Source organism: Balaenoptera borealis (genome assembly GCF_965194805.1).
Source record: "Balaenoptera borealis genome assembly, chromosome: 4".
NCBI classification, from domain to species: Eukaryota; Metazoa; Chordata; class Mammalia; order Artiodactyla; family Balaenopteridae; genus Balaenoptera; species Balaenoptera borealis.
Window position 1 is genome coordinate 58,940,783 of NC_138861.1, and position 20,400 is coordinate 58,961,182.

A 20,400-nucleotide genomic window follows, 5' to 3' on the forward strand; every position below is an offset into this window, starting at 1 on the left:
TAGCCATGTGTAAAACAAGGATGGTATCTTTGTCATAGGGTTTTTATGAGGACTAAAGGAAATAAAATAACTCCTATAGAACCTAAGTTCTCAATACATATCAGTTTCTTTTACCTGACTATTAAGAGACATATTCCTCTAATCAAACACATCCACTAAAATGTTACTAGAAATGAAAGTATACTCATTGGGCATTGAAAGTAAGTGGGCACCAATTCCTTACTTTAAAAACTGGTAGGGCTTCCTTGGTGGCACAGTGGTTAAGAATCTGCCTGCCAAGGCAGGGGACATGGGTTTGAGCCCTGGTCTGGGAAGATCCAACATGCCGTGGAGCAACTAAGCCCGTGCGCCACAACTACTGAGCCTGCGCTCTAGAGCCCGTGAGCCACAACTACTGAAGCCCATGTGCCACAACTACTGAAGCCTGCGTGCCTAGAGCCTGTGCTCTGCAACAAGAGAAGCCACTGCAATGAGAAGCCCTCGCACCACAACGAAGAGTAGCCCCCGCTTGCTGCAACTAAAGAAAGCCCGCACGCAGCAACAGAAGACCCAATGCAGCCAATAAATAAATAAGTAAATTAATTAATTAAAAAAATAAAAAAGAATAGCTCAACCCCTAGGGTTGCTTTAAAAAATAAAATAAAATAAAATAAAAACCAGTAATTAAAGGGATTTAGCTATTTATCCTCCCTTTCATCTATGAATTATAATTCAGGGTAATAAAATATACTGGTTGATGAAGTAAAGTTCTTCTTTGAGGAAGATTACAGCTGAATAAATGTGAAAGAATGACAGAATTATAGAAATCATCATTTTGAAACTCTTAACAAAATAACTGATTCAGGCAATGATCATTAATGAATGATCAGATGTAATGGATGAAGGGATCCATGGAGGGATCTGGCTGTCACCACCTGAATCAAACCCACTGATCACTACAAGTGAGACAGCCAGATATTACATTTCCTGATGTGTTGCAAAATTAAGTACACTGCATCATCTAGGAAGTATCAAAGCAAAGAGGTGAACCAGAACCTAATCAAGTCCTTTAGAAAGTTAACAGACATTAACAATCAAATGTAATGAGAGAGCCTTGTCTGGAAACTGATTTGAAGAAACCAACTGTAAAAGACATTTATGAGACAACTGGGAAACTTGAGTACAGAATAGTTATCTTGTTTAATGAGAGCTAAGACAAAGTTGTTATCTCATTAAATGTGATGGCATTGTAGTTATATAAGGAAATACACACACACACACACACACACACAGACACGACATGTATACTGAAGTATGTAATAGTGAAATTATACAGATTGTTTGATTCCTTTTAAATATTCTAGTCAAAAATAAAGGAGAGTGGTGAAGGGAGGAGTGGATGAAGCAAGTATAATAAAATCTTGAAAATTAATGGGTTTAGGGGACGGGTTTGTCTGTATTCTCTCTATTTTCGTGTGTGTTTACATTTCTCATAATAAAAAACTAAAAATTAAAGAATGGAATTATTGTCTGTCATTTAGAAGTGAGCTGGTAGTTACTTCCTAGAGTTTTCTCAACCTTTCTTGCTAATTTTTAAGCCCTAAGTAACATAAATAAATATGATAGTTCACTGTATCTATGATAAATGACCAACTAATTCTCTAAATCCAGATCAAAATAAATGTTTCAAATATAAAACAAACTGAGTCTAAAAATCTTTACCAACAGGCTCCCAGGGAGGTTAGTCAATGTTAATAACTGTCATTGAATGCAATGAGAAATATTAAAAAGAAGGAAATGAAAACAGAATTTTAAAAGAAGGATAAAGAAAGAAAAAGATACAAAGGAGGGGGGGAAAGCAGTGTGTTATTCTGGGCAGTAACAGAGTGCCACCAGTAACTGCCACAGGTGCCAGTTAGTTTCCTCTGGTTGCTGGAGTCAACTGTGGTGTATTATGCTGTGTTTTACTGCATAATGTTCGATAGTAAGTCTCCACAAAGAATTTAAATGAATCTGTGAAGCCAAAGGAAAGATGGCTGTAAAACTCCAAAACCTAAACATTACAGCAAAAATATAACTTAATCTCTAATCGTAAAAGTAATGAAAGCCAACATAGTGAATCATTTTATCTGTCTCAAATAAAAACTGAGGAAAAAAGGTTAGGAAAAGAAAACAAAGAGTAGAGAGTTAAAGGAAAGAGAAGAGCAGAACACCAAATTCAGGTTTAAGATACATACTAATATTTTAGTCAAGAGAAGACACTCGAAATTCCTAATAGATAGGTATACAATTCTTAAAAGAATATTAAAGAATAAAAACTGTCCTTCTCATGAGTTATACTACTATATCATTTCACCACTTATATTACTGCATTGACATATGTACTACAAAATTTTAAATGCAAAGCTAAAAAAAAACTGCCTATGCGGATTAGAAGTCAAGAGCATTTCAGTTTTGTCTCTGCTTTGTCATGAAACAGTTGTGAGACTAAAAGCAATCCAAATGGTATTTATTAGCACTTAAGATGAGAAAGGTACAGGGCCAGGTACCACAAACACAAAGATGAATAAGACATCACTAACAAAGAACAAATCACTTGGTTTCTGTGAGTCTTGGGCTTCTCAGTGTAAATATGGAGACTGAATTAGCTTGAGAAGATCCCCTAGCTCTAAATTTTAGTTTTAAAGATTTTTCCAATTGCTATCTAAAGTATTATGGTTTTGATCAAGTTGTAGATAACAACAGAAAAGAATGTTCAAGCAACAAAACAATATTGAATCAATATAAAATACTCGAATGTATATGCAAATATTAAAGTAAATCAGAATGAAAAATTAACTCCAGAGCAAATCATCCTCTATAGTTAAATAGAGATTACAAGGGAAAAACTTTGAAATACGTATTCAATCAATTAAGGGTGATGATTCCAAATGTTACACTTTGTTAAGTGTATGCAGTTCAGTGTCTAGGGATATTTCCTCTGCTCTTTCTGGAGGTAGAATTTGGTGTCAGTACAACCTTTCAGAAAAGAATGGAAGAAATCCTAAACTTGTGGAAGGCATAAATTTGAATAGCAAAGTCATTTGTCTAAGCCAAAATACTGAAGAGGTCTGAATAGGTTGGAAACAAAGAAATAATGTGGCCTTGTATATAACTTCAAAAGGTCTAAACCATTACCCCAACTTTCCAAATCTAACTTCTATGACTCTGAATAAGGGTCAACAAAGATTTCACTTGCAAAAAGAGAAAAAAAGCTGCACATTCTTAGACTTTTCTTCAAACTTGACTTACATCATTACGTATAACTTCCCTGGAATCTGCTAACAAGTCCATCAACCTTGAAACACCTAGAAACATATAAGCATGTGAAAAACACTGGCAGATCAAAAACACAAATAGTGATTCAAATTATAAACAATTTATTAACACATCATTTCAGTCCCCCCCCTTTAGGAATGATCCTCAATTTTAGTTTTTTGTTTGTTTTTGTTTTTTATGATCCTCACTTTTAAATCAAAATAATATAAGGAAGATGAGTCACTTACCCATAGGACTGACTAAAATAATTTGCTGCACTTGAGGCCCTAGTTGTTTTAAAAGAGAAGTAAGAAGCTTCACACCAGGCCAGCGGACGTGGAAATCAAACTCCTACAATATAGGAATTTAAAATATTTAACATTTGTAATTCACATTTTCAAGCAAAACTTTTCAACTAGTAGAATGGTACCAAAAACTATAAACAAACAAAGAGTTTGGCAAACTTTAAAAAATTAATTTAAGAAATAAAAAGCAATAAAAAGAAAAGAGTTAATATAAATTGATCAAACTGATTAAACTGTTATTGACTAGATATAACAGTACTTTGTAAAAATGGAAATAAGAAGCAGACAGTATTCTAAGAGACTACATAGTTCTTAAAACACACATGTGAATCTCTTGTAATGATACAACAAATTTCACTATCTTGAAAAGGTATACAGGGGCTTCCCTGGTGGTGCAGTGGTTAAGAATCCACCTGCCAATGTAGGGGACACAGGTTCGAACCCTGGTCCAGGAAGATCCCACATGCCGCGGAACAACTAAGCCCGTGCGACACAACTACTGAGCCTGCGCTCTAGAGCCCATGAGCCACAACTACGGAAGCCTGCGTGCCTAGAGCCCGGACTCTGCAACAAGAAGCCTGTGCACTGCAACAAAGAGTAGCCCCTGCTCACCACAACTAGGCTTCCGCGTGCAGCAATGAAGACCCAACGCAGCCAAAAATAAATAAATAAATAAATAATTTTTTTTTTTTTTTAAAAAGGTATCTATATGTTGCTTCCTCAATAACACCCAAAAGGGCAACAAAAGAAGCTTATTAAGATGACAAAAATAGCAAGGTTCTTTACTTACCTCTAATAAAGATAACAGAAGAGTGACATTTTCTTGCTGCTTAATGAAAATTTCTGTAAACTGGCTTCCCAAATCCTCACTCTGTCTTGTGGAGTTTTCTTCTGTAATATTCAAAGATAAAGTATTTGAATATGATGCTTTGTTATTTTAAAGTATCCTTTTTGTTGAAAAAGCTAAGCAGAAATGATAATTTTCTTGGAACAGTGTGCCTGGAAGTGATATCACAATTATGCTAGAAAGACATATCCTTAAAATAACTTTCAAGGTCATTTAAATAAATTTTTATTCTTTAAATGTTTAAATATGATATTCAAAGAAAATACATTTAGATTTTCACATTTTCTCAAGGTCATTTTTAGGTTAAACTTCTAATTAGAGTACAAGGGAACTTATTGGGGTGATGGAAATATTCTATCTCAAATGTGATAGTGGTTATGCTACTGTATACATTTGCCCAACACACAGGACTATACAACCGCAAAGAAGAAATTTTAATGTATGTAAATTATACCTCAAAAGCTCCTCCCCCCCCAAACATTACTGAACATATAGTTCTTGCTGACTCTGTTACTATGTCAAATAATTTAATTTTAAAATTAAACCAATCATCTACAGATTTTTCAGTATCTCTTTCAAGCAAATCAACATATATATCTCATAGTTATTTGGCAATAAAACCAGAATTTGCATTTAATTTTTCACTTATTCTTTAAAAGATTTTATATTCGTCCTTAACACTTAAAAGTCTTTAAGGTATTTGTTGTTTCGATGTACTTTCTCAAAAAAATGTAAAGGATCACTAAAAACTGAAGCAACAATTGCCAAAGCCAATTATCATTTAAAATGTGCCTACTCTATAAATGCAATTTAGAGATGGCAAATACACTACTCCCCATCCCCTTACCCATTCCAGACACAGCTAAGCCTTTTCCACATACTGCTCCAGGAAGTGACTATAAACCAAAGGAGTTGGCAGTTAAGATCAAACATATTTATTATCTCTCAAATAGTTCTTTTTTAAATGTGAGATTTTAATATTAATATACTTTAGAAATGGAAAAAACCCAGCAGATGACAAGAAAAGCAAGACAATCCAACAGTGACAGTGATAATGTTATCTAATTATTTGTAGAGAAAAGAGAAAAAAGAAGAGACCAAAAGTAGAAAAGAAATATTTTAATATTCTGGGTTATTAATAAAACCTAATTTCTAGCATATTGATTAATATGCTAGGTTTATCCTTCAGAAACCCTAAGAAATATTTCTTTTATCATCTCTTGCATCAGTAAAAGAATCCACTGTTTCTGAACCTTAAAACTACATTACTTAAACAAAAAATACTTTACTTTTAAAAGGACTAGTCTGGCTGTGCTAAGAAGACGTCAGGGAAAGAGGGAAATAATGAGAGTGATTAGGAGGCAATAATCAAGGTAAGTGGTGAAAGTGACTTAGACACTGGTCCTAATTCTTATGAAAATAGAAGGAACAAGATTTGTTGGCATATTCCTTACAGGGGTATGAGAAGGGGGGGGAAAAAAAGGAAAGGTGGTTCTAAGGTTTCAGCCTAAAGAAGTGGAAGGATGGCACTGCCACTTACTGAGATTGGAAACACTGGAAGAAGCAAGTTGAGAGTAGAGAGAGAATCGTAAGTTTAGTTTTGGATGTGTTAAGTTTGAGACATAAAGATGTGAGCGGAGCTATCAATCAAGTAAGCAGTTGGATAAACACAAGCATAGCTGTCAGTGGGTAAGTTTGGGCTGGACATATACATTAGAATGATAAACATAAAAATGATATTTAAAGTCACAGGACTGGATGATACAGGGCATCTACAAAACACTTATAGCTAACAGCAAACTTAATGGTAAAAGATTGAATGCTTTCCACTTAAGATAAGGAAAGAGGCAAGAATATCTACTTTCACCAATTCTAATCAACATTGTACTGGAGATCTTAGTGCCATAGGGTAGGAAAAAGAATAAAAGGCATACAGACTGGAACAGAGGAAGTAAAACTGTATTTACAGATGACATGTTTGTCTATGCAGAAAATCCTATGGAATCTACAAAAAACGTACTAGAGAGTGAATTTAGCAAAGTTAAGTGGAATAAAAGGTCAATATACAAAATTAATTGCATTTCTATATACTGGTGATGAACAATTAGAAATTCAAATTTTAAAAACAGCACCAATTAAAACAGCATCAAAAAGTATTAAAGACTTAGGGATAAATCTGATAAAAGATGTATAAGACCTATTTACTTTGATAACTCCAAAATGGTGTTGAGAGAAATTAAAGAAGACTTAAGTAATATATATACCGTGTTCTTGTATTAGAAGGCACAGTATTGTGAAAATGTCAGTTTGCCCCAAATCAATCTGTACATTTAACAGAATCCCAATCAAAATCTCAGTAAGTTTTTTCTGTAGAAATTGACAAATTGATTCTAAAATTGATATGGGAGTGTAAAGGACCAAAAAGAGCCAAAAATAATTTTGAAAAAGAACAAAGTTGGAGGACTTAACACTACATAATTTCAAGATATATTATAAAGGTAGGGTAACCAACACATGTCATGTAGGCAAAACAATAGACATAGAGACCAACAGAATAGGAAGTCCAGAAATAGACCCATTGGCTCACAGACCTAATCATGAGAGTTAAAACTATAAAACTTTTAAAAGAAAACACAGGAGAAAATCTTAGTGATTTTAGGTTTGGCAAAGGTTTCATAAATAGGAAACAAAAGGCCCAAATTATACAAGAAAAAAATTGATAAACTGGAGTTAATCAAAATTAAAAATTTTGTTCTTCAAAAGACAATGTTAGGAAAATAAAAAGGCAAGTCACAGACTGGGAGAAAGTATTTGTGAAATATATATCACAAGGATTTTTATCTAGAATATATACAGAACTCTTACAATTCAAGTATAAGAAGACAATCCAGTAAAAGATGAACAAAAGATCTGAATAAACACTTCACCAAAGAATAGAAAGGTATATGGATGGTAAATAATCACATCAAAAATTGTTCAATATAATCATTCATTATGAAAATACAAATTAAAACTACCGTGAGATACTATTTCACACCTACTAGAACAGCTAAAATTTAAAAAGACAGACCATATCAAGTACTGGAGAGGATGTGGAGGAACTAGAATTCTCATACACCACCAGTGGGAATGTAAAATGGTACACCTACTTTGAAAAACAGTTTGGCAGTTTCTTATAAATATACACCTACTATCACTTAGCCATTCTAGTCCTAGGTATTTACTCAAGAGAAATGAAAATACATGCCCACAAAAAGACTTGTACATAGTACGAAGCTTCAAATGTAACAGCTAAAAACTTGGAAACAACCCAAATGCCCACCAACAGGGGAATGGATTATCAAATTGTTATATACTCACACAACAAAATATCAATACTACTCAGCAATAAAAAGGACTAACCTATTGATATACACCATGAATGAAACTCAGAATAATTATGCTGGGTGAAAGAAGCCAGACCCAAAAAACCAAAAAGAGAGTATATACTGTATGATCTCATTTACATAAAATTCTAGAAAAATGCAAAGTAATCTACAGTAATCACAGATCTATGACTGAATGGGGCTAGAAGGAGGAGGAATGGATTACAAACAAGCACAAGGAAACTTGGATATGTTCATTATTTTGGTGGTGGTGGTGATGGTGTCATGGGTTTATACATGTCAAAACTCATGAAATTGTACATCTGTACATTTATTATATTTCAATTATAATTCAATAAAGCTGTGTGTGGGGAAAAGAAATCCAATTGGAGATATCAAGTAAGTATTTGAATATACAATTATGGACATCAGTGGAGAGGTCTGGGTTGGACACAGATATTTGAGAGGCACGCATACAGACTATATTTGAAGTCACAAGCCTAGATGAGATCACCAAAGGAAAGAACAGAGAAGGAAAGTAATCCGTGTCCTGGGATGTTCCAATGTTAAGAGGCTGGGGAGACGAAAGAAAACAGCAAAGGAGACAAAGAAAGAGTAGCGCCGTGAGACAGAAAGAAAATCAGGGGACAGTGGAGACTGAGAAATGAGTGGAAAAGTGTTTCAAAGAGAAAGGAGCAATTAACTGTCAAGTACTACCTCTGAACTTAACATGAAAGAGAAATGAGAAATTGCTAAAAGAGAAAAGAGAAATTGCTAACACAGGCAAAAGTAATTTGTTTATGAACAGAATGGCTAGGGTATGGAGTAGTCAAATACTTTCTTGAGAGGCAATAAATACAGTAAAAAGGAAGAAGCTCACAAATGTTTTTGAGTCAGACCAATTAAGCCCGTATTCATCCATTTAGTCACATTACTTTGGGCAAACAGCCCAAATACATCAAGCTTCAGTTTCCTTACCTGTAAAATGGGAACAATTTTCTTTTACACAGGGTTTTCTTTGAGGATTCGAAATAAGGATTGATAAAACATGTAGCACAGTACTTGGTGAGTAATAAGTGCTCAACTCACACCAGCAACATCATCTCTAAAGCAGGATTTCTCAACCTCGGCACTATTGACAATGACATTGTTGTGAGAGACTCCCTGTGCATTTTAGGATGTTTAGCAGCATCCCTGGCCTTTACCCACAAGATACCAGTTGCACTCCCTTACGTATCCTCAAGTTGTGACAACCAAAAATATTTCCAGATGTTAACAAATGTCCTCTAGGTGGCAGGAGGGGCCAAACTGCCCTTAAGAACCACAGTCCTAAGATTTATTATATGCTATATATCTACACGTATTATCAAGTTTTGTTTCTTTTGGCTGCGCCACACGGCTTGTGGGATCTTAGTTCCCCGACCAGGCATCAAACCTGGGCCCTCGGCAGTGAAAGTGCAGAGTCCTAACCACTGACCACCAGGGAATTCCCTCAAGTTTTAAAATTATACAGAACATAACAATCTTCTTTTGTTGATTCAAAAAAAGTTTGAGATTCTTGTAAGGTTACTATTAATGAGTATCATCACCAAGATGCAAAAGATGTTTAAAAAAACGTATATCCTATGATATTCCCAGAAACATGCTTGTCTGTAAGCGAATCCTGTTACTGATATTTTACCTTATATCTCTTTCTCATAAAAGCTGCATGCAATTTCCCAAAATAAGTAGTTACTTGAGTTTATGGTTGTTTGGATGCCAAATAAAAATAAATTTCCTGCATTTTTAACATTAGTAAACTATTAATTTTTGCCCTTCAAGTTTAATTTTTTAGATTAATGGTGGCTTCAGAAGAATTGTTTAGGGAAGCAGTCATTATTTCCACTGAAATATTTCCATTATTTCAGGAAAAACAGATAGAGGGGGGCATGAAGGGATGAAAAAAAGTACACTTGAAAGCTATCTACATGTTACTGCACAATTATTATGTCAAGGGTATTAAGTTAAGGTGGCAAAGGCTTGATGCTACAAAGGTCTAATATTAATCAGAAGGAAGTCTAATACTCAAACATAACTAGCGTGGACTCAAGGGACGATATCTATCATTGATCTGCTTAAAAGATTTCCTGTTGTTCCATTGGGAGCAGATAAAATCCTGTGCCCTAATTATTCAAACACCTCTGAATGTAAAGTTTTGCATGGTACATTGTGGTTTTCAATGCTCAAAGTTGAATTTACCATGGAGTTGGAAAAAAACTCAGACTGGGTAAGTAGCAAGAGTGCACACCCTTCCCATTTTATTTGCAAGGTGACATGATGATGGAAAGGGAGATGACAAAGAAATTGGAAAAGATATGGAAATTTGGGAGCTAATAAAATCTTCTGAAAATCTCCCTCTTTGGAATCAGCTATGAATAAGAGCCCTGATTCCCATGGTATGGTAAATGCCCTATATCCAATAAAATTTCACAAGATTCAGTGGGCTAATGAGCCTATCTTGTTTTTACCTACCCTGGAACCCTAACAAACCATGGCTCTGTGGCGGATGGTACCAAGAACAAATAATTAGCCAGATTCTAATGAAATTCTATAGATAAAAAAGCAGATAAAGAAAACTACAAAAAGTGGCCCACATATGTGAAGAAAATAGCTCTCCAAATATGTGAGAAATCTATGTTGAAAAGGCAAGTAACTTAACTGTCTCCACCTTAGAACTGTTTCCCTCTAGAAAGTACTATCACAGCAATGCAATGACCTAATTGCGATGCTTTGTAGGGTTATTTTGCATTTGCATATTTTCATATTTATTGCATGAAACAACTCTTGGGTATATAATTAATAAAATGCTTTTGAAATATAATTTATTTTACAATGGTTTTTATTTGAGTAGTGTGGATACAGTAGAGAGTATAAACTCAACTACAGGGGCAAGACAGTAATGTATGTGAATGAAGCAGGCCAGGTATAAGACTACAGACAGGATGGAGAGTACGTGCCCGATCTAAGGAAAGCAGCAGTTACTCAGCTCCAGCTGACTCTGCCGTGGGAGAATGCAGGCCCAGGTGTTGTCGGTCTTCAGATTTTTTAAAAAGAGAAGTTTAAAATCTAAAAACCGATGCAAAACCTCCCAATTTTTAATATTAGGAACTTATTTATTATTTAAAATACTAAGTGGCCAATCTTGCTTATAAGACAGATAATGCCCTTGGGCCCAAAGATTGTGACTTCTAGAGAAGAGCTCAAAATAAAATTCATTGACATTTGGGAGAATATTCAAAAACTTGTAAGTTAATCTTAAAAGGAAGGGAGGAAGGGCTTCCCTGGTGGTGCAGTGGTTAAGAATCCACCTGCCAATGCAGGGGACACGGGTTTGAGCCCTAGACCGGGAAGATCCCACATGCTGCGGAGCAACTAAGCCCGTGCGCCACAACTACTGAGCCTGTGCTCTACAGCCCGTGCTCCGCAACAAGAGAAGCCCGCACACCGCAACCAAGAGTAGCCCCCACTCGCTGCAACTAGAGAAAGCCCGCACACAGCAACAAAGACCCAACGCAGCCAAAAATAAATAAATAAATAAATAAAGGAAGGGAGGAAAACCATATACAGACTTGATGGATTCTTCCTATGAAATATTTAAAAAATGCTGAAATATTTTTATGTGGATAAATACAAACAAGCTGTGGGTTTAAGCCTTGGTTAGTATTTCTCGAAATGCAGGATTGTGTGGCACGTTAACAGGTATCTCATGAAAACAAGTGCAGGTGTACAAATGTATTTGGATTAAACAAAATTGAACAGGTTTCTTTACTGCAGGATTCTCAGTATTTACTATACTAATGTAAATTTTGTGAAGTTTCAGAGCGGGATATACTATGTTACGTTTATTTAACCATAGACACCTTTTAATACAGAGAACTCTAGGTCTTTTGTGCTATACTTTAAGAAACATAGGTTTAACCCAAGAAAAAGCTTAATTCAATGTATGCATTGAGCACACGCTAATAACTTAGCAGGAAGTAGACTTAATACTGTGCATTGGATTTATTCTGTAGCTATACTGTATAAAATACTATAGCTTAGCAGTATATAATTAAGATCTATGTTTTGAATTGAACTAGTAAAATATGATCCAGTTCCAGGAATCTACAGCTCCTTCTGGTTTAATATTGTCAACTAAAAAAGTGTTAGTGAGATATATACTCTACTTCCTTTAAGTTATAGTCTTAAGACAGCACTTCTGAATTTTAATGTAGAGTCCTACAAAAATTTGCTAAGCAATTAAAGTAACATACAAAGCTATTTTGACGTAGAAGTAAATTAAGCTAAAACTACTAATTATATCTAAAGGTTGTAAACCAAAACTAGATTCATGAAATATTATATCTATTTCACATGAAAGCAAAGGTGTGAGACAACTAACCATCCTTTCTCATCCAATATATTTAAAAAATTCTAGAGCTAAGTCTATTTTTTACATCCTATAGCTGATATACTTACTTGGTATACTTATCATAACCTGTAAAAGTAAATGTCCCTTTACTGTAAGATAAATGAAAAATTAAGAACAAAATGGCCCTTTGATATTATAGTGAAAATAAACCTATGACAGGTACATGAAATTAAAGATTGCTTTTTAAAAAGTCCTTATATACCTCTGGAAACATTTCAGGCCTATTTATGTAACTGGCTTTTAACTAAATATTTGTATATACATTTATTCTTCATATGTATTTACAGTTGTATTTTTTCCAGTGGTATAAACAATATTAAAAAACATTCTGGACCTTCTCTTTGGAACTCCACTCCATATCAAGTTCATAACCCATATTATGGAGGACAAAACGGCTTTATAGAAAGAGATATTCTAATAAAAGTAGTCCTATCTCAGAGTGAGGGAATATCAAGTAACCTTCTTTTACACTGTGGTCAATTAGTTAAACAAGTACACCTAAATTTTTTTAACATTTGTCTGCATCGTATAAACTAGTTATATAAATTACAAGATGTAATAAAGAATCTAGTCAGAAAAATGGCCATAATTTATTAAATCAGAAATCTATGGAATACAAAAATATGTATCAAAAAAAATCCTGTTACCCTACTTACTAGACAATACTACTATGTAAGTTACATGATCACTGGGTTTTCATTTCCTCATCTTTTTAGAAAAGACAAAAATGTCACCTACCTCACAGGTTGCTATGAGGATCAAATAAGATAATGGACATAAAAGCACTGTAAGATTTAAAGCTCTATACAAATATGATGAAATAATAATAGAAACAACGACTACTGATCTGTACTACTCAACAAGGAAATAGCATTGTCACAAGAGTCAAGGCATAATGCTCAATATTATCTGCTTTCAAACAAGGGGTTCAAATTTCACAAAAGGTAATGCTATACAGCTTAATAAGTTAGTTTCTTTGTTAGTTTCTTGTTAGGTATAGGCAATTTTGTTATGTACCATTTTAAACCTACTTTAGAAAAGGATTTTTCCTTCCTCATTTTAAAAAGTTAAGGATCTCACGAAAAATGGTAAAACAAAATAAAATGTGGTTACTTAAATTATGAGGAAAAGAAGTATCAATGTTAAAAGTAAATGGAACTTGAAAAGGACCACCAGAAAAAAGAAAGACAGTATTGGTGAGTTTTATAAATTAATATAAAAAATGTCAGTAACCAGACATTATTGTGCATGCATTATTTTAAAGGGACAATATCAACATACAAGTATTCTCTGAACTGGAATACCTTCCAGTTCTTATTGAATATAGGTAAAATTTATATGTATACATATATATGTATACATTTTCAAATATTATTTTTATTTTTAAATAAACTGCCTCAAAATTTTTTCCCCAGGAAGTATATAAAAAGTAATTCGAATAGATTGTCCTACCAGAGAAAAAGCTTGATTTTGTTAAAATACGCACTAGAATATTTTCTGTGTTCTGGAAAATAGATTTAGTAGCCATAGAGACAATAAATAGTAATATAAGATTATCAAATATTCCTCTTTAATGAAGAAATTCTTACATTGTGAAACAAATCTCAAGATCTTTTGTACCAGCCAGAAGAAACTCACTTGACAGTGTCCTTTTATATTATCAGAAATTATGCCTAAAAGCATCATGCATATTAAATGCAATCTTTTACCTTCAATATCATCTGAAAAGGTAGACAGAAATAAATAAAAGGTGGGTGATAAAAAAACTTTCTTATGTAATAGTATTCACAATAAAATAAATAAGAGCTTAAAAACATCAAATAAACAATATAATCTCTTGAAAGAAGAGACTCATACTCATTTTACTCAAATCTGAGATATCCTAATAGAGATACAGCATATGCTATAAATGTAGGATTATGAGACATATTTATCAATAAATTGAAGGGTTATTAAAATATCCTCAAGGTAAAGAACTCTAAAATGAAGTTCATTATGGCAGCTAAGAATTATCTTTTGATGAAGCAGTAAAGAGAGAGTATCAATAACAGAACTGAAGGCCGTATTTCTCAATATCTAGATTTTTAAAAATTGACTCTTTCAGGCTATTACCCTAACTTCATATTTTAATCTTTCCTAGAAGAAATGATTCTACTACTGTTTCTCCAAAGAATCGTTTATCCTGTTTCATCCAAAGAATCATTTTTAGATGTTGAATTAAAAATAAGGAGGCCAAATACATTAAGGGAAGCAAAAAGTTAGACTTTAAACATTATTAGATTGCAAATTTATAATAAAGGAAAACTACCTAATTGATGCTATATAGTTTTTTAAAACACAAAAAGTATCACTACAAATTAGAAAAGAGCTAAATTTTCCATCTGAAACAACTAAGAAGAGTCTTTTTCTTTAATGTTTTCTAACAAGTGTATTGTATCTAATTTTCTCATCTGAGAAATGACTAGGAGAAATAAGTATCTTTATCTTCAAAGTGTGTTCTTGCGTGTACTGTATTTAAGTATTGTCATGTGACTGACAGCCTCTTTTTCCATGGGAACCAAATTATGTTTGCTAAAGATTTTTTACTAAAGAAATTAATAAAGTTAAATTGTCAGCTAGGTATCACAGAGAAATGAAAATTTAAGAAAAAGGATATTCAAGTCTAAGAAATTGTGACTATTCAGCACAGCCCAGTTTCAAATGTTCCTACTACTGGTATTTTGTGAAGTTAATATCTACATATATTTCTGTTCTACTGTTATTTCAATAAAATACGTGCAAATTCAATATTATCTACATTTCCTTATGCCTTGTCTACTCAGATTTTGGAAGACCCTATAACTTCCATCTAAATTAGACATAAAATGCATGAATATCGCCCTTCTGATTGTCTAGAAAAATGAAAGACCCACTGTGTCCTACTACAACAGCCAATGTGATATGAGGAAAGCACTCTTCAACAGCATTGTAAAATGTTACTCAGTGCATGTTTTTACAATAAATGGAACAAAATGTATAGACTTCCAGTCAAGTATTTCACATGCTGGGAGTTCCCTGGTGGGCCTAGTGGTCAGGATTCCAGGCTTTCACTGCTGTGGCCTGGGTTCAGTCCCAGGTCTGGGAACTGAGATCCTGCAAGCCGCGTGGCGTCACCAAAACAAAACAAAACAAGACAAAACCTTCTAAATTTAAAAAATTGTTGCTCTTTATAAGTTAACGTTAAGTCTTATGTGAAAAGTTTAAGTATATATCAGGAAAAACCCTCTAACTTCATATTGCTCACCAGGTAACATATTAATAAAATAGTCTGATTTTTAATCAATAGCCAAAAATGATTATTTAAATAATCTGCTCAACTCATTCTGCTCAACTAAAATCAATACAAAGAGAGGGAAAAATATTTTTTAAAAAAGAAGAATCTAATTCCATCTCCAAATCACATACAAAGCAATCATCTTAAAGATATTTTTCTGGAACTAAGCTAATGTCTTCCCTTTATTGATGAAAAACAAAAACCAAAAAGCAGAAAACAAAAAAAGAAGAAAAAAAGAAAAAATCCTTATAAATAAATTTATAAAATAAACTCAACCTTAAACCAGCAAAATTGGCACAATCCAGTTGATTTTATGTACAGAGAACACAGTAAAAGAAACTTACCTACTTCTTCTTCTTCATCATTAGATATTATATTATATAGTGTGTCCAAAGCATAACCTATTATTTCAGAATCCGAACTGGAAGAAAGAAATTATTATACTTATACACTGCTAGTTAGAGTATAGCTGTTATGACCATTTTATACTCTTATTTAACAAGACTGTAGGAAATATTAATCCCATTTCTGAAAACCTACCCTAAGAAAATATCAGAGTGCAAACTGTAAAGATGTATAAAGGTTTATTTTTATTTATAATAGTGAAAAATTAGAAGCAACCTACATGTCTAATAATTTTTTTAAAAAGTGTGGTAAATCCATACCTATAGCAACAGTTATAAAATGTATTTTTAAAGAATGTTTAATGACATGGTAATTAAAACACCCTTGATTTAGTGCCAGTAGGAAAAAACTGAATATTAACAATTAATGTGCAGAATGATCCAATCTAGCAAAAAATATATATATACATTCATGTGTGTCTATATATATTTTAAGAAAACCTTATAAATAAATTTGTAAAATAAACCCAACTTTAAAACCAGCAAAATTAGTACAAGCCAGGTAATTTTATAAGTCTGTATGTTTACATATATGCTTTATAATATATATATAATCTTTATATAACACATATAATGTTTATATAAACATAACAGTGTTATCTCTAGTTGGACCTCTAGAATTTGTTTCCCTGATTTATATCTTATTTTCTAAAAAAAAAAAAAAAATCTTATGGTAAACATGTACTATTTATAATGTCAGGAAATATAAGATTTTTTAGTTGTTGATAAACAGACAAATTTTGAAAGCATGATGGAGGATGATGGCATATAGAGTGAAAAGCAAGGGTGAGATACAGGTCAGAAAGATCCAGTGAATATGAAGAAGTGACTAGGAGTGAAAGCAAAGATGAGGGACAAAAGGGGTCACAACCAGAGGATATAAATCTCAAATGAAGTGGGTCTTTAAAATTATTATTATTTATCATTCTTGTTTTTGAGAAATTTTGAGGGACATCTTTTAAGAGACTATTGAGAAAGTAGGAACAGAAGGGAACTTCCTGAAAATGAAAATCCAACAACTAACATATGTAACGGTGAAAGACTAAATGCTTTACCCCTAAGATGAGGAACAAGATAACGATGTCTCCTCCAGCCACTTCTATCCAACATTGAACTTGAGGTTCTAGCTCCAGCAATTAGGCAAGAAAAGGAAATAAAAGGCATACAGATTGGAAAGGAAGAACTAAAACTACACCTATTCCCAGATGACATGATCTTGTACACAGAAAATCCTAAGGAATCCACTAAAAACCTATTAGAACTAGTAAACAAATTCAGCAAAATTGAAAGACATATGCTCAATATAAAAAAAAAATCAGGGCTTCCCTGGTGGCGCAGTGGTTGAGAATCTGCCTGCTTATGCAGGGGACACGGGTTCGATCCCTGGTCTGGGAAGATCCCGCATGCCGCGGAGCAACTAGGCCCGTGAGCCACAACAGCTGAGCCTGCGCGTCTGGAGCCTGTGCTCCACAACAAGAGAGGCCTCAATAGTGAGAGGCCCGCACACCGCGATGAAGAGTGGCCCCCGCTCGCCGCAACTGGTGAAAGCCCTCGCACAGAAACGAAGACCCAACACAGCCAAAAATAAATAAATAAATAAATAATAATTAAAAAAAAAAATCAGTTGTATTTCTGTATACTAGCAATGAACAATCAGAAAATAAAATTAAAAGAACAATTCCATTTAAATAACATAAAAAAGATTTAAATACTTTGGAATAAATTTTACTAAAGTACAAGACTGAAAACTACAAAACACTGTTAAAAGAAATTACCTAAAACTCAAATAAATGAAAAGGTAATCTGTGTTCATGAATAGGAAGATGTAACGTTGTTAACATGGTAATATACCCCAACTTGATTTATAGATTCACACAGTCCCTATAAAAATCCCAGCTGCCAGCTGATCATAAAATCTGTATGGGAATTCAACGTATCCAGAATAGCCAAAATAATCTTCAAAAAGAAAAACAGAGTTGAAGGGCTCACATTTTCTGATTTCAAAACTTACCGCAAAATTATAGTAATCAAGACTGTGGCACTGGCATAAGAACAGACATGGAGATCAACAGAATAGACAGTCTAAAAATAAAGTCTAACATTTATTTCAATTGATTTTTGGCAAGGATGCAAAGACCATTCAATGAGGAAAGAACAATCTCTTTAGCAAATGGTGCTAGGACAACTAGATATCCACATGCAAAAAATTGAAGCTGGACCCCTACTTCACACCATATACAAAAATTAACTCAAAATGGGACATAAGATCTAAATGTAAGAGCTAAAGCTATAAAACTCTTAGAAGAAAACACAGGTACAAATATTCAAAGCACTGGATTAGGCAATGGTTTCTTAGATTTGACACCAACAGCATAAGCAAGAAAAGATAAAACAGATAAATTGCATTTTGTCAAAATTAAAAACTTTTGTCCTTCAAAGGACACTATCAAGAAAATGTCCTTTGGGGCTTCCCTGGTGGCGCAGTGGTTCAGAATCCGCCTGCCAATGCAGGGGACACAGGTTCGAGCCCTGGTCCAGGAAGATCCCACATGCGGCAGAGCAACTAAGCCTGTGCACAGCTACTGAAGCCCGTGCGCCTAGAGCCCATGCTCCGAAACAAAGAGAAGCCACCACAATGAGAAGCCCGTGCACCGTAATGAAGAGTAGCCCCCGCTCGCCGCAACTAAAGCCCTCGTGCAGCAACGAAGGCCCATCACTGCCAAAAAAAAAATAAAATAAATACAATAAATAAATTAAAAAAAAAAGTGTCCTTTGACGACCCAAAGAATGGGAAAAAAAATATCTGCAAATCATATGTCTGTTAAGGGACTTGTATCCAGAATGTATACATACAATTGAATAATAAAAAGACAAGTAACCAAATTAATAGCAGGCAAAAGACTTAGACATTTCCCTAAAAAAGATATACAAGGGGACTTTCCCTGTGGTCCAGTGGTTAAGACTACACGTTTCCACTGCAGGTGGCCCGGGTTCAATCCCTGGTCAGGGACCTAAGATCCCTCATGCCTCAGGGCCAAAATAATAATAATAATAATCATTAAAAAAATAAAAAAGATACACAAACGGTAAATAAGTACATGAAAAGATATGCAACATCGTTAGTCATTAGGTAAATACAAATCAAAACCAAAATAAGATGCCGAGTTACACCCACTAGGATGGCCATTTTAAAAAAGGGACAATAACAAGTGTTGGTGAGGAGAAACTGGACCCTTATACACTTCAGATGAAGATATAAAATGGTGCAGCCTCCATGCAAGAGTTCGGCAATTTCTTAAAAAGTTAAACCACATGACCCAACAATTGCATTCCTTTGTATAAAACATATGTTCACACAAAAACGAGTACACAAATGTTCATAATAGCATTATTCATAACAGCCAATAAACGGAAATATCCCAAATGTCTGTCAACAGAAGAATGGATAAACAAATATGGTATATCCATACAATGGAATATTATTCAGACAAAAAAGGGATGAAATACTAATACATGTTATAACACGGATGGACCTTAAAATATTATGCTAAGTGAAAGAAGCCAGACACAAAAGCCACACATTGTATGATTCCATTTATATGAAATGTCCAAAACAGTCAAATTTATATAGATACAAAGGAGGTTGGTGGTTGCTAGGCACTGGGGGGAGGAGGGAATAGGCAATGACAACTAATGGATACTGAATTTCTTTTGAAGTGATGAAAATGTTCTGGAATTAGATAGCGGTGATAGTTGCACAACTTTGTGAATATACTAAAACCGTTGAAATGTACACTTAAAAAAAAAAACCCAAAAAACTACTGAGGTGTCACGGTTTGGAAACACCAGTTTCCATCAGACAACTTTCAGGCCCTGAGTGTGGGACTTGGGAGAATGAGCAGTCTCTCCTCAAGACGGCTATAAGAGAAGCAGACCCATGGACAGATGGAGAGTTTCAAGCCAGGCCAAGAAAGGGAACACAACTCTCTGTGATGTAGCCAGGCATGAAGGGGATTCAGTTGAAGGATTCTGAGAGTGTTAGTTAGGCCAAGAGCTGAAGCATAAAAGAGTAATGAAGATGAGAAGTGGAAAGAGACGGCTGCACAATATAGACCTTTGCAATCAGTGAAGTTAAGAAAACACTCACAGAACATTTTGAGAACAGAAGATAACAGATAAGTATTGGAAGCAAATGGAAAGGGAATTTAGCACAAGAGAAGGAATGAAACACAAGAAGGCTCAGAGAAGTTTGGCTATGTTTGTTGCCTAAGGGTCATAATAAAACACCCATCAGCCTCTAACATGATCAATTATTAGTTCACACATTCACCAGGCTATATGGTACACCCTATTTCTAAACATGGTGCCTGGCACACAGTAAATGTGCTATAAATGTTTTAAAAAATATATTTCTTAACCTTTATATCAAGAGTATCTACA

The 20,400-nt window shown here is 34.0% G+C and overlaps 1 protein-coding gene and 1 long non-coding RNA gene across 4 annotated transcripts in view; one reads left to right on the forward strand and one right to left on the reverse strand.

Annotated features, from left to right (window-relative positions):
• Nucleotides 1–20,400, reverse strand: part of USO1 (USO1 vesicle transport factor) — an 88,735-nt gene that overhangs the window by 38,860 nt on the left and 29,475 nt on the right. For 2 of the 3 annotated variants that reach the window (XM_082390126.1, XM_082390127.1), the window contains exons 4-7: nt 15,901–15,977; nt 4,372–4,472; nt 3,525–3,627; nt 3,271–3,326 (exon numbers count right to left, since the gene is read on the reverse strand). In XM_082390126.1, the coding sequence (XP_082246252.1) occupies nt 3,271–3,326; nt 3,525–3,627; nt 4,372–4,472; nt 15,901–15,977 (337 nt within the window). The remainder of the gene's footprint in view (nt 1–3,270; nt 3,327–3,524; nt 3,628–4,371; nt 4,473–15,900; nt 15,978–20,400) is intronic. The other variant, XM_082390128.1, reaches the window with a different exon arrangement.
• Nucleotides 3,638–19,369, forward strand: LOC309627988. Its single transcript, XR_014244091.1, has 2 exons — nt 3,638–3,978; nt 18,445–19,369. It is a non-coding gene; the product is annotated as an uncharacterized lncRNA (long non-coding RNA).